We start from the raw sequence: 18,039 nt of genomic DNA on the forward strand, positions 1-18,039 counted from the left end.
AATGTAGAATATAATCTGTTGTGGTGATTCAACAGTTGCCATGGTAACGCATCAAATATAGTATATGATCTGTTGTGTTGATTCTATAGTTGCTATGGTAACGCATCATATGTAGTATATGATCTGTTGTGGTGACATATGGTTGCTATGGTAACAACTTTAGTAACTGATTTGTTGGGGTGATTCTATAGTTGCTATGGTAACAACAACTTCAGTAACTCATTTGTTCGGGTGATTCTACAGTTGCTATGGTAACGCATCAAATATAGTATATGATCTGTTGTGGTGACATAGTTGCTATGGTAACTACTTTAGGAACTGATTTGTTGGGGTGATTCTATTGTTGCTATGGTAAAAACAAATTCAGTAACTGATTTGTTGGGGTGATTCTACAGTTGCTATGGTAACGCATCAAATATGGTATATGATCTGTTGTGGTGATTCTATAGTTGCTATGGTAACGCATCAAATATAGCATATGATCTGTTGTGATTCTACAGTTGCTATGGTAACACATCAAATGTAGTATATGATCTGTTGTGGTGATTCTACATTTACTATGGTAACGACAACTTTAGTAATTGATCTGTTGTGGTGACATATAGTTGCTATGGTAACAACTTTATTAACTGATTTGTTGGGGTGATTCTATAGTTGCTATGGTAACAACAATTTTACTAACTGATTTGTTGGGGTAATTCTACAGTTTCTATGGTAACACAACAACTTTAGTAACTGATTTGTTGGGGTGATTCTATAGTTACTATGGTAACAACAACTTTAGTAACTGATTTTTGTGATTCTATAGTTGCTATGGTAACACGACAACTATAGTAACTGATTTGTTGTGATTCTAAAGTTGCTACGGTAACAACTTTAATAACTTATTTGTTGGGGTGATTCTACAGTTGCTATAGTAACACAGCAACTTTAGTACTTAATCTGTTGTGGTGATTCTACTGGTAACAACAACTTTAGTAACTGATTTGTTGTGATTCTACAGTTGCTATGGCAACACAACAACTTTAGTAATTGATCTGTGGTGGTGATTCTACAGTTGCTACAGTTGGTAACACCTACAGTAATATAAACAAATGACCAAATGTTGTTTTATAGGGTATGTTACGCTACAATACACCACAGTTTACTGTATACTAAAAAACTAAATGTACTTATTAAATGTACTGAATGTACCAGTTCACTATAGTTAATACTACAGTATGCTGGAGCATTCATTACTGTACAGTATAGCCTATTACTAATTAATATATTGTACTTGACTGTATGGTTACAAAAAACTATTATTTACCTTCATTTTTCATTTTACGTTAAATGGGCAATTTAAATCAAATGATAATTGCGTAGAGCGAGCTAAAATAAACATGTGATGACTATGAAATGTTTTGGAATGATTCAGAACCATGGTGTATATTAATATTGCCCTATAATAAATGAGAACCGTGGTAATTATCCTTCATTCTCTAGGGCTGCATGGTGGCACAGTGGGTAGCACGTTCGCCTCGCAGCAGGAAGGTCGCAGGTTCGAGCCTCGGCTGGGTCAGTTGGCGTTTCTGTGTGAAGTTTGCATGTTCTCCCTGCGTTTGTGTGGGTTTCCTTCGGGAAACAGTCCAAAGACATGTGGTACAGGTGAAATGAGTAGGCTAAATTGTCCATAGTGTATGTGTGTGAATGGGTGTGCATGAATGTTTCCCAGTGATGGGTTGCAGCTGAAAGGGCATCCCCTGCGTAAAACATATGCTGGATAAGTTGCTGGTTCATTCCGCTGTGGCGACCCCTGGTTAATAAAGGGACTAAGCCGAAAAGAAAATGAATGAATAAAAACATTCTCTGAGCTTCAGTAAAATTTTAGTTGTACTCAACACACACATATACACAGAGAAAAGCAAACACACACACACACACACACACACACACACACACACCTGAGCCTGTTTGCATTTCCAGCAGCATTTGCTGTGAGCAGGCTTTCTCTGGTCGTTTTCCAGGGTGATAATGGAATAATATGTGGAACAGATGAAGCTCGCACCTCACTAACAGACAGAAGTACTCATTTAATGTGCAAATGTGCGCACAATTAACCCTGCAGTGAGACAGAGGACCCCCACATGGTGGACTGAAGACACTGCGTTTGTTTTCTCACCTTGCCGGGGAAGAAGAGTTTGGGTTTTAATCTCTTTAAAAGAGCATTGTTGGATTCGTCTGATCAAAATCACGGTAAAAATCTTGAAATATTATTACTCTTCATTATACCTGTCTTCTGTGTGCATATAGCGGAGTGTAATTTATATCTGTGATGAAAAGCTGAATTTTAGCATCACTACTGCAGTCTTCACAGTCACATGATCCTTCAGAAATCAATATAATAGATTATAGTATAAAATAATTTACAAAAAATGTTTTTGATAAATGATATATGCCACTTTATTAGGTACACCTCACTAGTACCGGGTTGGACCCCCTTTTGACTTCAGAACTGTCTAATTCCTTCGTGGCAGAGATTCAGCAAGCTACTGGAAATATTCCTCAGAGATTTTGCTCCATATTGTCATGATAGCATCACACAGTTGCTGCAGATTTGTCGGCTGCACATCCATGATGCCAATCTCCCGTTCCACCACATCCCAAAGCCGCTCTATTGGATTGAGCTCTGCTGACTGTGGAGGCCATTTGAGTGCAGTGAACTCATCGTCATGTTCAAGAAACCAGTCTGAGATGATTGAGCTTTATGACATGCTGCGTTATCCTGCTGGAAGTAGCCATCAGAAGATGGAGACACTGTGCTCATAAAGGGATGGACATGGTCAGCAGCAATACTCAGGTAGGCTGTGGCGTTGATGCTCAATTGGTACTAATGCACCCAAAGAAAATCTCCCCCACACCATTACACCACCACCACCAGCCTGAACCGCTGATACAAGGCAGGATGATCCATGCTTTCATGCTGTTGAGGCCAAATTGTGAGCCGAGCATCCGAATGTGTGAGCAGAAATGGAGACTCATCAGAGCAGCAACGTTTCTCCAATCTTCTATTGTCCAGTTTTGGTGAGTCTGTGTGAATTGTAGCCTCAGTGTCCTGTTCTTAGCTGACAGGAGCGGCACCCGGTGTGCTCTTCTGCTGCTGTAGCCCATCCGCCTCAAGGTTGGCCGTGTTGTGTGTTCAGAGATGCTCTTCTGCAGAGCTCGGTTGTAACGAGTGCTTATTTGAGTTACTGTTGCCTTTCTATCAGCTGGAACTAGTCTGGTCATTCTCCTCTGACCTCTGACCTCATCAACAAGGCATTGGCGCCCACAGAACTGCCGCTCACTGGAAATTTCCTCTTTGTCGGAGCATTCTCTGTAAAGCCTAGAGATGGTTGTGCGTGAAAATCCCAGTAGATCAGCAGTTTCTAAAATATCCACAAATAAACACCAACTGACCCAGCCGGGAGTCAAACCAGCGGCCTTCTTGCTGACAGGCGACAGGGCTAACCACTGAACCATCATGCCTCCATTTTATTATTACTTTATATATATTAATTTATCCCAATAATTGTATTTACTTTGTAAATATGTTTTTAATAAATCTAAGTTTATAATATAGTGTTTTTTATTTTTGAGCTTATATATATGTATATATACACTTTTTAACAATAATTTGACATTGATCACTTGACTAATATGTCCAATTTATGGTATTTATTTCGTTCATTCATTCATATTTCTTGTCGGCTTAGTCCCTTTATTAATCCAGGGTCGCCACAGCGGAATGAACCGCCAACTTATCTAGCAAGTTTTTACGCTGCCCATGCCCTTCCAGCCGCAACCCATCTCTGGGAAACATTAACACACACACTCATACACTACGGACAGTTTAGCCTACCCAATTCACCTGTACCACATGTCTTTGGACTGTGGGGGAAACCGGAGCACCCAGAGGAAACCCACGCGAACGCAGGGAGAACATGCAAACTCCACACAGAAACGCCAACTGAGCCGAGGCTCGAACCAGCGACCTTTTTGCTGTGAGGCGAATGTGCTACCCACTGCGTCGCCTAAATATATATATTAGTCAGTGTTGTGTGGCATCTTTGGTTACAGCATTTCAGTCACATCAATATTTATTTAATATTAAATAACCATTCAAAAGGCATTAACTTGGACACACAGTTTCTGAATATAATAAAGCAAACGTAAGTATGAACACAGAATAAATTGTGTGCAGTGAATGTGTGGTTTTAACGTACAGTGTTTTTCAGAGTCATTCAGTGCTGTTGTTGTGTTCAGAAAGTGAGCTAACGGTGGACACCAGTCCAGAATCTGAGTCTGAAACACTGCAAATCTGCTCAAATTTCTGAATTACGGCTCTTACTGAGCCAAAACACACATCCCGCCTCCAGCGCCCCGGCCCCGCCCCTCCTGGACCCCGATAGGCCGAGCTGTAGCAGAGAAACACGTGATTGGGCGGAGGCAGACCAGGACGGAGCTTGAGTCTCCCCTCGGCCAACTGAAGAGCAGGACGGAGGGGGATGCTGAAGTGGGCGGGGATTGCGGCTAGAAACTCTTGAGTGACAGAATTGTGGAAAGTGATTGAAGCTCCGCCCACATTCAAGAACACGCCCACTGTTTTCAGCTGAGGGGGGATGGAGGGGAGGAGCTCACGACGTCCATCAAACACTGTGTGATATGCAGAGCCACGCCTCTCCAGCCACCAGCCACGCCCATCACTTGATGATGTCACTCCTGAGGAACCAATAGGAGGAGAAAGTCGTTACACAACAAGGTAGATCTGGATTTTATCTGATTTATTATTATATGAATTACATGAATGATAACACAAAGGAAATGCTTTTGCTTGATTTATATTTTGACATCTACAATGATATTTTCATGTAATAATTTTCAGTTAGTATTGGTTTAAATTTAGTTGTCATTTTCCTTTTAGAGTTGAGTTTTTAATTAATTATTTTAAAAATGTCTATAGAGTTTTGATTACATTTTAAATGTTATTTATTTATTTTTACTTTTAGTTTTTTTTTAAATTTTTGTTAAATTAAAGGGAAATTAATTAAAATGATTTAAAAAATAGATAAAACTGAATTCATGTATAAAATAAATTGAATTTAATATAAATATATAAATGAATGAATATATAAAGTTATATATTAACTCTGTAAAAAATCTATTTAGAATAACTTTTAAATAATAATTACATCATATAATTTAGGGGTATCTTGCCGGTGCATTGGGCAACACAATCGCCTCACAGCAAGAAGGTCGCTGGTTCGAGCCCTGACTGGTTTAGTTGGCATTTCTGTGTGGAGTTTGCATGTTCTCCTATGTTGGCGTAGGTTTCATCCAGGTGCTCCGGTTTCCCCCACAGTCCAAACACATGCGCTATAGGGGAACTGATTTAAATTGACTGTAGTAGATGTGTGTGTGTGTGTGTGTGTGTGTGTGTGTGTGTAATGCTGTGTTCACGCCAGAAGCGGAACGTGCGGATAAATCGTGCTATTCGCGCATCAAACCCCGCTTCATTCGCGTGTCAAATTCACTTCAGAACAGACGCTGATTCGCGTGATGGGCAGGGCTTCTGTCTGCCCCGTGACTCTAGCTTCATAGCTAAAGGGCTAACATGGATTTTATGAAGAAAATAACAGTGTTTATGTGCTTTATGAAGGATGATAAACAGTGTCGATACGTTTAGAACTGTGTCTGAGTCCACTACATCCTTTCAGAGGTGCATCCAGCTCTTTAAGCTCATAGACTCCTCCAGAAACTGAGCCTGGCTGATGGAGGTTTTCAGCTGTGCTTCTGACTGAGCCCAGCCCAGTTTGATGAACTTCTTGTCGGTGTCTGCTGGGGGATTTCTCCTGGGACACCGACAACAGGCGATACATCACAATCACGCCCCCACAAGAGCAAGCTCCTGATTGGTTAATGCGGCGCGAATGTCCGCTGAAGTTCAGATTTTCGAACGCGAGTGATTCGCGCGAAACGCACATTAAGCACGTCAAATGCGCAAAACGCTCAATTCGCGCCATACGCACCGCGCAATTCTCGTCATTCGCGCCGCACCATTCGCGCGTATCGCGCCGCAGGATGTCTATTCGCGCGTTTGCATTGACTTAATATGTAAATCACTCGCGCTTGACGCATGTGCTGCGTCTGGTGTGAACGCAGCATGAGAATGAGTGTGTATGGGTGTTTCCCAGTACTGGGAAACATTTTGGAGACGTCTGCTTCAGCATATGTGGATAAGAGCAGGACGTTTGTTTGGATATAACTCAGTTTTCTGACCACACTTCATTTTATTGTTCATTTATTCCTCTGCTGGAGATCAGAACTGAATTTAGAAATAGTTTAGACACAAATCTCTGAGCTTAACAAAGGAGATTAAATATGTGGGCTAATGGATGTGTTCAGTGGAGAGAGTTTCCACCGTTTCCTCACTCCACCAAAGTAAAGGAGTAAAGTAAAGGAGTAAAGTAAAGAGGCTGAATGGAGGAGGCTCGTTCTTTATCCTCGCGCTGCAGATGCTCTGTTGAACTGTTTTCTCGCTAGTGAAGCGTTCAGTTTTTACTCTTACAAAGTCTGCCATGTGAATAGCAAATGCACCATGGAGAGACGCAACTGACTCTTTAAAGGGAATGAGAGACGAGACTCTGATTGGTTTAATGCAGGTTCTGCTCCAAACACACCCAGAACTCATTAAGAGAATAAGCACAGCCCTGTTAGACCATGGCCCGGGCGCAGAGCAGATTTTTTGGACACACCCTTAATGCTTTTGCACCATGTGCTTTAGACTTTGGGCTTAAATCGCTAAAATAGAGCCCGAAATGTATTATATTTCTTCTGCAAAATACTATTTAACAAAATAATAAATAGTTAATAAGTGATAAATATTAAAGCATTACAATTTAAATACAGGGCACAGCTATAAAAAGTAAAAATAACTATAAAATACCGTCATAATCTTCGGTTTTATGTTTTGAATACAAAAACAAAAATGTCCTCAGAGTTATGCCTAATTTGTCTAAGAAATAAAAATCATTATTTTATAACAACACTGATATACTATTAGCTATACTTTTATTAATACTTTGAATTATATTTTATTTTTATATACATTAAAGTGGTGGAAGATGGGGGCGAGGCTTGAGTCTCCCCTCTATCAATTGGAGAGATTGAAGCTCCACCCACATTCAAGAACACGCCCCATTTCTGTAAGATGCAGTTCTCTCACCGATCCTGTAGCAGGCGCTGTTGCAGACGTCCACCTCCCAGTAATACTGTCCTCTGCAGACGGACACACTCGCACACACCTGCGCAAACTCACAACTGTCCTGACACGCTGTGGTCACATGACCACTGAAGGTCGCACTGAGGGCGGAGCCTGAGAGGCGCAGCTGCGAATCACAGCAGGATGAGTCCAGAGTGAACAGCAGACCTGCGCATGTGGGACACACACACACACACGATTTATTGCTATTATTATTATTTATATGTTAGTAATAAATAACATGTAGAGGTCATGTGACAATAATACAGCCTAATATTATACTGTTTATTATATCATATTACATATTTACGGTGTGCTGTATGTAGTGAAATGTGTATTGTGTAGTATGTAGTATATATTTTGTTGTATGTAGTGTGTATTGTGTAGTATGTAGTATATTGTAGCGTGTGTAGTGTGTAGTATGTAGTATATTGTAGCGTGTGTAGTGTGTAGTATGTAGTATATTGTGTTGTATGTAGTGTGTATTGTGTAGTATGTAGTATATTTTAGTGTGTGTAGTGTGTAGTATGTAGTATATTGTGTTGTGTGTAGTGTGTATTGTGTAGTATGTAGTATATTTTGTTGTTGTAGTGTGTAGTATGTAGTGTATTGTAGTGTGTGTAGTATGTAGTATATAGTATATTTTGTTGTATGTAGTATATTGTGCAGTATATTGTGTTGTGTGTAGTGTGTATTGTGTAGTTTGTAGTATATTGTGTTGTATGTAGTGTGTATTGTGTAGTTTGTAGAATATTGTAGTGTGTTTAGTGTGTAGTATGTAGTATATTGTGTTGTGTGTAGTGTGTATTGTGTAGTTTGTAGAATATTGTAGTGTGTTTAGTGTGTAGTATGTAGTATATTGTGTTGTGTGTAGTGTGTATTGTGTAGTTTTTAATATATTGTGTTGTATGTATTGTGCATTGTGTAGTATGTAGTATATTGTAGTGTGTGTAGTGTGTAGTATTTAGTATATTGTGTTGTATATAGTGTGTATTGTGTAGTATGTAGTATATTTTGTTGTGTGTAGTGTGTGTAGTGTGTAGTATATTTTGTTGTATGTAGTGTGTATTGTGTAGTATGTAGTATATTGTAGTGTGTAGTATGTAATATATTGTGTTGTTTGTACTGTGTAGTGTATTGTGTAGTATATTGTGTTGTGTGTAGTGTGTATTGTGTAGTATGTAGTATATTTTGTTGTGTGTAGTGTGTATTGTGTAGTATGTTGTATATTGTGTTGTGTGTAGTGTGTACTTTGTAGTGTATTGTGGAGTATATCGTGTTGTGTAGTGTTTATTGTGTAGTATGTAGTATATCGTGTTGTGTAGTGTTTATTGTGTAGTATATTGTGTTGTGTGTAGTGTGTATTGTGTAGTATGTAGTATATTTTGTTGTGTGTAGTGTGTATTGTGTAGTATGTTGTATATTGTGTTGTGTGTAGTGTGTACTTTGTAGTGTATTGTGTAGTATATCGTGTTGTGTAGTGTTTATTGTGTAGTATGTAGTATATTGTGTTGTGTGTAGTGTGTACTGTGTTGTGTATTGTATATTATGTAGTGTATTGTAGTATATTATGTTGTGTGTAGTATGTAGCATATTATGTAGTGTATAGTGTGTAGTATGTAGTATATTGTGTTGTGTGTAGTGTGTATTGTGTAGTATGTAGTATATTGTGTTGTGTGTAGTATATTGTAGTGTGTGTAGTGTGTAGTATATTGTGTTGTGTGTAGTGTGTATTGTGTAGTTTGTAATATATTGTGTTGTATGTATTATGCATTGTGTAGTATGTAGTATATTGTAGTGTGTGTAGTGTGTAGTATTTAGTATATTGTGTTGTATATAGTGTGTATTGTGTAGTATGTAGTATATTTTGTTGTGTGTAGTGTGTTTTGTGTAGTATATTTTGTTGTATGTAGTGTGTATTGTGCAGTATGTAGTATATTGTAGTGTGTGTAGTGTGTAGTATGTAATATATTGTGTTGTTTGTACTGTGTAGTGTATTGTGTAGTATATTGTGTTGTGTGTAGTGTGTATTGTGTAGTATGTAGTATATTTTGTTGTGTGTAGTGTGTATTGTATAGTATGTAGTATATTTTGTTGTGTGTAGTGTGTATTTTGTAGTATGTTGTATATTGTGTTGTGTGTAGTGTGTACTTTGTAGTGTATTGTGGAGTATATCGTGTTGTGTAGTGTTTATTGTGTAGTATGTAGTATATCGTGTTGTGTAGTGTTTATTGTGTAGTATATTGTGTTGTGTGTAGTGTGTATTGTGTAGTATGTTGTATATTGTGTTGTGTGTAGTGTGTACTTTGTAGTGTATTGTGTAGTATATCGTGTCGTGTAGTGTTTATTGTGTAGTATGTAGTATATTGTGTTGTGTGTAGTGTGTACTGTGTTGTGTATTGTATATTATGTAGTGTATTGTAGTATATTATGTTGTGTGTAGTATGTAGCATATTGTGTAGTGTATAGTGTGTAGTATGTAGTATATTGTGTTGTGTGTAGTGTGTATTGTATAGTGTGTGAGGTGTAAGGTGTATAGTGTGAAGCCTGTTGTATAGTGTGCAGTCTATAGTGTGTAGCGTATAGTGTATAATGGGTAGTGTGTAATGTGTACTGTGTATTGTATAGTGCATTGTCGTTTGAAGCCTGTGGTATAGTGTGTAGTGCACAGTATATTGTGTAGTGTACAATGGATTTGTGTAGTGTTTAGTTTGTAGTATGTAGTGTGTATTGTGTATTTTATAGTCTGTAGTGTGTGTTGTGTAGTGTGAAGCCTGTTGTGTAGTGTGTAGTCTATAGTGTGTCCAGTGTCTATTGTGTGTAGTGTACAGTGGGTTGTGTGTAGTGTTTAGTATGCAGTGCTGTGTTGTTGTACTGTAAATGACTCGCCTGATACAGATTGCTGCATTTCCTCTTCAGAAAGATCTGCACTGCCATCTGGAGGACAGAGAGCGTAATGACAACATAAACAGCTCACTCATTCATTTACACATGCTTGTGTTTACTGAAGCTTTAAGGACTTCACAGGGTTTTAATGTTAAAGCAGATCATCAATAAATAACAACAAAAACATCAATAATAATAAAAGGTTAGAGTGTCACGGTGGCTCAGTGGTTATCACTGTGACCTCACAGCAAGAAGGTCGCTGGTTCGAGTCTCAGTTCGGTCAGTTGGTGTTTCTGTGTGGAGTTTGCATGTTCTCCCTGTGCTGGTGTGGGTTTCCTCCGGGTGCTCCGGTTTCCCCCACAGTCCAAACACATGCGCTATAGGGGGATTGATGAACTAAGTTGGCCGTAGTGTATGGGTGTGTGTGTGTGAATGAGTGTGTATGGGTGTTTCCCAGTACTGAATTGCAGCTGGAAGGGTATCCGCTGTGTAAAACATATGCTGGAATAGTTGGTGGTTCATTCCGCTGTGGCGAAACCGAAGGAAAAAAAATGAACGAATAAAAGATTATAATAATAAAAGTATATAATCCTAATTAAAATTACACAGCAAATTTCCTTAAATTACAAATAATAATACATTTATTTGTACATAATAAATACTTTAAATGCAGTTCATGCAATCTGGATGCAAAAATATTGACTTAAAATGCACGATGATACCATATTGTCATTGCTTTTGTAGTTATAGTACAATTAATATTACTACTACTAGTACTACTACTACTAATAATAATCGATAATAATATAATATATAATTACAGCACATTGTTGTCAGTGAATAGCAAGCAGTGTAATATATGTACTGCACAGTACAGGTATAGTAATTTGCAGTAATAATAATTATAAAAGTGTTCAAATAAAAGTAATTCTTGATCTAAACCAGAGGTGCTCAAACATTTTCGTATGAAGGTGTAGCGGAGGCCAGGTAGTTGGTGCTGTGCAGGTAAACCTCACTCTGACCTCTAAAGCTGCTCTAGTGACAGATGCTAGAGGTCATGGTCCTTTGCCTCCTTGTTAGAGCAACTGACTCCCATGCGAAAGGCCGGGTTGGGTAGTGTAGCACCGGCGGGGTTACATTAGTGCCGTGACCTGGATGGAAGTGAGGTTTAGGGGGGTGAGTGTAACAGAGGCCAGCTAGTGTGCGCTGTGCAGGTAAACCTCACTCCTCTGACCTCTAAAGCTGCTCTAGCGACAATTGCCAGAGACCATGGCTTTTAGCTTCCTTGTTAGAGCATCTGACTCCCATGCGAAAGGTCGCGGGTTTGATACCAGCTCAGAGTGGTTTGGGTGGCGTAGGACCGGTGGGGTTACATTGCACACTTTTTAATAAGACTAAAATAATAATTATTGTTATTATCGAGCTAAATAGTGTGTATAAAATGCATTTGGAATTCATAATTAGTGTAATTTTAAACTATCAAATGCAGGAGCAAATGTTCATCCATTTAAATATTAATAACTAGATATATATTTCATTTGCAGCTAATGTTTGCACATGCTGTTTTGCAGAAATACATACAGGAGAATATGCAGAAGACTCACCCGTATCCCAGCTCTGACCCTCAAACATCCCTTTTACTGTGGGGTCAAAGGGCAAACAAGTCAGGGCAGACGACCAGTCGAAGCATGGCAGCTCAACACTGTGATGACAGCTCGGACAAAGAACTGCGCAGACAGAAGACACGCCCCTGACTCCGCCCTCATGTGGTGAAGTCATTCCTTTGAGTCCGCCTTTATAGTCAGAGGACACACCCACAGCCCCGCCTCCATGTGGTGAAGTCACTGCCTTGGCTTCCCACTCAGATGCAGAGGATACTTTCTTGGCTCCGCCTTCAGAACAAGAGGACACACCCACAGCTCCGCCTCTATGTGTTGAGATCTCTTTCTTGACTCCGTCTTTAGATTCAGATGACACACCCACATTTCCGCCTCCATATGGTAAAGTCACTCCCCTGATTCTGCCCTCAACTGTAGAGGACATTTCCTTGGCTCCGCCTTTAAAACAATAGGATACACCTACAGCTCTGCCTCCATGTGTTGAGTTCTCTTCTTTGACCCGGCTTTTAGAGTCAGATGACACACCCATCGCTCCGCCCCCATTTTTTAAAGTCACTCCACTGACCCCACCTCCAAGTGCTGAAGTCATTCCCTTGACTCCGCCTTTAGATTCAAATGACAAACCTACAGCTCCGCCTCCACATGTTGATATCACTCCACTGACTCCACCCTCTTGCATTGAAGTCACTCCTTTGACTCCGCCTTTAGATTCAGATGACAAACCTACAGCTCCACCTGCATGGTTTGAGGTCTCCCCACTGACTCCACCTTCATGTCTTGAGGTCACTTCACTGACCCCGCCCTCATGTGTTGAGGTCACTTCACTGACTCTGCCCTCATGTTTTGAGGTCACTCCACTGACTCCGCCTTTATGTGTTGAGGTCACTTCACTGACTCCTCCTCCATGGGTTGGAGTCACTCCCATGACTCCGCCTCCATAGGTTGAAATCACTCCAGTGACTCCACCTTTACAGATAGATGACACACCCACAGCTCCTTCATATGTTAAATTCACTTCACTGACTCCGCCTCCTTCTGTTAAGGTCTCTCCCCTTACTCCACCCCCATGTAGAGAGGTCACTCCACTGACTCCTCCTCCATGTGTTGAGTTTTCTGCTTTGACTCCGCCTTTATATACATATGACACACCCACAGCTCCGCCTCCAGGTGTTGAGTTTTCTCCCTTAACTTCACATTTAGAGTTGGAGGACACACCCACAGCTCCGCCTCCAGTTGTTGAGTTTTCTCTCTTAACTCCACATTTAGAGTTGGAGGACACACCCACAGCTCCGCCTCCAGTTGTTGAGTTTTCTCTCTTAACTTCACATTTAGAGTTGGAGGACACACCCACAGATCTGCCTCCAGATGTTGAGGTCTCCCCACTGACTCCGCCTTCATGTCTTGAGGTCACTTCACTGACCCCGCCCTCATGTGTTGAGGTCACTTCACTGACTCTGCCCTCATGTTTTGAGATCACTCCACTGACTCCGCCTTTATGTGTTGAGGTCACTTCACTGAGTCCGCCTCCACGGGTTGAAGTCACTCCCATGACTCCGCCTCCATGGGTTGAAATCACTCCAGTGACTCCACCTTTACAGATAGATGACACACCCACAGCTCTGCCTTCATATGTTAAATTTACTTCACTGACTCCGCCTCCTTCTGTTAAGGTCACTCCCCTTACTCCACCCCCATGTAGAGAGGTCACTCCACTGACTCCTCCTCCATGTGTTGAGTTTTCTGCTTTGACTCCACCTTTATATACATATGACACACCCACAGCTCCGCCTCCAGGTGTTGAGTTTTCTCCTTTAACTCCACATTTATAGTTGGAGGACACACCCACAGCTCCGCCTTCAGGTGTTGAGTTTTCCTCCTTAACTCCACATTTAGAGTTAGAGGACACACCCACAGCTCCGCCTCCAGGTGTTGAGTTTTCTCCTTTAACTCCACATTTAGAGTTGGAGGACACACCCACAGCTCCGCCTCCAGTTGTTGAGGTCACTCCACTGACTCCCCCCTCATGTATTGAAGTCACTGCCTTGACTCCGCCTTTAGAGTTAGACGCCACACCCACAGATCCACCTTTATATGTTGAAGTCACTCCCTTGACTCCGCCCTCATGTAGTAAGGTCAATCCACTGACTCTATCCTCATGTATCGAGGCCACTCCCTTATCCCTGCCCCCACCCTGATTAAGCCACACCCCCTCAGCGATGCAGCGGCCGCAGAGAGTGTGAGAACATGGCAGAATCAGAGCGACATCAAAACAGCGACGACACAGCGGACAAACACCAGCCATCAACATCTAGAGCGGAAAATCCTGCAGAATCACTCCGTCTGCAGCATCAGATCCCGGAGAACAGCAGACGGAAGCAGAGACGGAGAGAAAGGAGAGACGGAGGTGGAGAAAACAGAGAGGCAAACGCAGACGCTCTCTTTATGAGGCTCTCCATTGCTTGTGGTTGGCATGGCGACCAGCCCTGCACCCCATATACAGATGACAGAGACACACACACTTCAACAGAGACACTCATACACTCTCTCTCTCTCACACACAGACACACACACACTGAAGCAGACATGTTCAGACACACTTATACACACTCTCTCTCTCACACACACACATAAACAGACACACACACAAATCTACAAACACCTGTGGGCAGCACACATGATACACACACAAAACACACATGATACAGAAACATTACAACACACACACCGTTATACAAACACACCCATACACACACACACACACACACACACACACACACACACACACACACACACACAGACAGATTAATTTATTGCCGTTCCTCCTTTATGAAGTGGATAAACTGGAATGAAGAGCAGGCACAGACCTGAAGAAGACTTTAACTGTGTTTGTCTTGCAGATTAAATCTGAAAGAATCTTTCAAAACGCTGCAATCTGACTGTAAACTATCCATATCATATTACAGCAAATATTAAACAATTTATTATACTAAATCTTGTGTTTGAGTGGGAAAAAAATATATACACACACACACACACAGGCCACTTTATTAGGTACACCTGTCCAACTGCTCATTAATGTAAATTTCTAATCAGCCAATCACATAACACAAAATCTGCTGCAGTTCAGAGTGAGCATCAGAATGGGGAAGAAAGGGGATTTAAGAGACTTTGAACGTGGCATGGTTGTTGCTGCCAGACAGGCTGCTCTGAGTATTTCAGAAACTGCTGATCTACTGGGATTTTCATGCACAACCATCTCTAGGCTTTACAGAGAATGCTCCGACAAAGAGGAAGTATCCAGTGAGCGGCAGTTCTGTGGGCGCAAATGTCTTGTTGATGAGGCCAGAGGTCAGAGGAGAATGGCCAGACTGGTTCCAGCTGATAGAAAGGCAACAGTAACTCAAATAAGCACTCGTTACAACCGAGCTCTGCAGAAGAGCATCTCTGAACACACAACACGGCCAACCTTGAGGCGGATGGGCTACAGCAGCAGAAGAGCACACCGGGTGCCGCTCCTGTCAGCTAAGAACAGGAAACTGAGGCTACAATTCACACAGACTCACCAAAACTGGACAATAGAAGATTGGAGAAACGTTGCTGCTCTGATGAGTCTCCATTTCTGCTGACACATTCGGATGCTCGGCTCAGACAACATGAAAGCATGGATCATCCTGCCTTGTATCAGCGGTTCAGGCTGGTGGTGGTGGTGTAATGGTGTGGGGGAGATTTTCTTTGGGTCCATTAGTACCAATTGAGCATCAACGCCACAGCCTACCTGAGTATTGCTGCTGACCATGTCCATCCCTTTATGAGCACAGTGTCTCCATCTTCTGATGGCTACTTCCAGCAGGATAACGCAGCATGTCGTAAAGCTCAATCATCTCAGACTGGTTTCTTGAACATGACGATGAGTTCACTGTACTCAAATGGCCTCCACAGTCACCAGAGCTCAATCCAATAGAGCAGCTTTGGGATGTGGTGGAACGGGAGATTGGCATCATGGATGTGCAGCCGACAAATCTGCAGCAACTGTGTGATGCTATCATGACAATATGGAGGAAAATCTCTGAGGAATATTTCCAGTAGCTTGCTGAATCTCTGCCATGAAGGATTGAGGCAGTTCTGAAGGCAAAATATATGTATAACCAGTGCTTCAGTAGTTTCATATTGATTGTGGTAGTTTCTATAGATAAGTATAGATATAGATAAAACAAAGGAGCTTGTACTGCATGAATACTCATCCCCAAGTCTCTAGAGAATGTGCAGTGCTATTGATGTGATCCAAGACCTGTGAAGAGATGATGCCAAGGTCTCCATAATCCTGGACCAGGCCGTATCCTGAGCTGATGCTGTGGTGGTCATGGAGGAGTGGAGAGCTTGAGACTGGTTCCTGAAAGACCCCAGTGACAGACAAGTCTCCGCATTGATCCTGTGGGCCCGTCTAAACACCCCGTAGGTGACCTACTCACACCTGCAGCTTCTCCATGCCTGCAGCTCTGCACAAGAAGATTGATCAGAGGAGAAATGGTCATGACCTGAGCCTGGTTTCTTTTCGGTTTTGGTCTTTCCTTCACTTTGGTCAATTGGCGAATTGACTTTGGTCAAATTTTCCTCCATTATTGCCTCTGGCTTGCTTGGTTAGGGATCGGTAGAGCTGCGCATCCATGGATTTGCTCTTCAGTGTTTGAACTTTCAGCAGTAAGAATTAAACCACACTGAACTGAACTAAACTGAACTGGACTGACACTGTTTCAGTTCACTAGAACTAGGGGGGCAGCAATGGCTATGGCTCTATGGCTAGGAAACCCTAACATTAAAGTCAAACACTCTAATGGCTAATGGACAGACGGCTGCTTCTCACTCAGGGCTGCTGTTTATGCTAATGAGGGGAGGGGGGTGGGTACTAGTGGGCGGGGCTTTCTTCCTCTGATGATAGCCTACGTACAAAGGAAGAATGTCAATCAAAGTGTTTCTGCATCAAGTCTGATTATTACAAACACAATTAATTCATGATTACTATTAGAGGCTTGGAGATATTTACAGACTATTGCTGCACAACTGTGTTTAAACCCCTTATAAAAGTATTTTTTGTGTAATAGGTGTAATTATTTCTGAAAACAAGACAATGATTTTACTTGTCTAGAAAATGCAGCCTGATTTAAGAACTTTTAGATATTTGGACAAGACAAAAACAGCAGCTTTTGTAGTGTCGTAATATATATATATATATATATATATATATATATATATATATATATATATATATATATATATATATATATATATATATATATATATATATATATATAAATATATGTATATATATATATATATATATATATATATATATAAATATATGTATATATATATATATATATATATATATATATATATATATATATATATATATATATATAAATTTTTTTATTTCTTTTTTTTATTTAGTTTTTTAATATATGTCTATTCATTTTTATTTTATTTTAAGTGACGGAAACGGGCTTCCACAGACTTTGCATTCCAGTGCATCTACATTAATGAATCACAGATAGAGCTGTATTGTTGTTTGGCGGCCGCTGATTGGCTGCTGCCTCAGTGTGTCATGTGACTCTCTGCTGTAAACACAGACTGTCATGTGACCGCAGCCGGAGAAGGAAGCCTGAATCTCGGCGTCATGTCTGAACGGACCCCGCTGCTGCATTACCGGCTCTCGGCGAGCGGGCACGAGCCCGGGGAGCCTCGGGAGCACCGGCAGACCGCGAGCGCCGGCCATGAAGAGCCGGACACGCGGAGCCGGAGACCCGGAGCCCGGAATCCCGCCGCCGCGCAGCCGCCCAAACTCAACACTTTCTTCGGCGTGGTGATCCCGACACTGCTGTCTATGTTCAGCGTGGTGGTGTTCCTGAGGATAGGTGAGACACTAACTAGTGCACTAACTAGATGACTGACTGTCCGTGTAGTGCGTGAAATGTAGAGTTTTAGTTGTGTGTGTGTGTGTGTAATGAACTTTTATGAAAGAGAAGAGCTTCATGTGTTGATTTTGATTTATTGAATATATTTTACAGCTAACAACCATACAAACTTTCTGTCTGTGTAAAATTTGAAACTTAAGTGAAAGAAAGAGCTCCGTTTAATGATTTAGGTCATTTTTTTTTCTTTGGATTATTTTTTATTAACAATTAACTAACTTATCCGTCATTACATTGAGCTAAATGTTGAGATTTAGTTAACTGTGTGAAGAAGAGCTCCATTTAGTGA

The 18,039-nt window shown here is 41.1% G+C and overlaps 2 protein-coding genes and 1 long non-coding RNA gene across 4 annotated transcripts in view; 2 read left to right on the top strand and 1 right to left on the bottom strand.

Moving 5' to 3' along the window:
• Nucleotides 1-3,110: 3,110 nt before the first annotated feature.
• LOC141377946 (uncharacterized) lies at nt 3,111-14,775 on the top strand. The gene is made up of 2 exons (XR_012391138.1): nt 3,111-4,780; nt 11,737-14,775. It is a non-coding gene; the product is annotated as an uncharacterized lncRNA (long non-coding RNA).
• LOC137487689 (uncharacterized) lies at nt 4,110-12,709 on the bottom strand. The gene is made up of 4 exons (XM_073924150.1): nt 11,770-12,709; nt 10,169-10,216; nt 7,244-7,447; nt 4,110-4,740 (listed from the first exon to the last, which is right to left on the bottom strand). Exons 1-4 carry the CDS (start codon nt 12,707-12,709, stop codon nt 4,259-4,261), a joined length of 1,674 nt encoding a protein of 557 aa, XP_073780251.1. The 3' UTR covers nt 4,110-4,258.
• A 2,641-nt stretch (nt 14,776-17,416) lies between the features above and the next one.
• The window catches only part of zgc:153039, a 67,899-nt gene continuing 67,276 nt past the window's right edge, over nt 17,417-18,039 (top strand). For both annotated transcript variants that reach the window (NM_001430896.1, NM_001076636.2), the window contains 1 exon segment: nt 17,417-17,693. In NM_001430896.1, the coding sequence (NP_001417825.1) occupies nt 17,456-17,693 (238 nt within the window). In that variant the 5' untranslated portion in view covers nt 17,417-17,455.

The sequence above is a fragment of the Danio rerio genome, chromosome 15 (assembly GCF_049306965.1).
Source record: "Danio rerio strain Tuebingen ecotype United States chromosome 15, GRCz12tu, whole genome shotgun sequence".
NCBI classification, from domain to species: domain Eukaryota; kingdom Metazoa; phylum Chordata; class Actinopteri; order Cypriniformes; family Danionidae; genus Danio; species Danio rerio.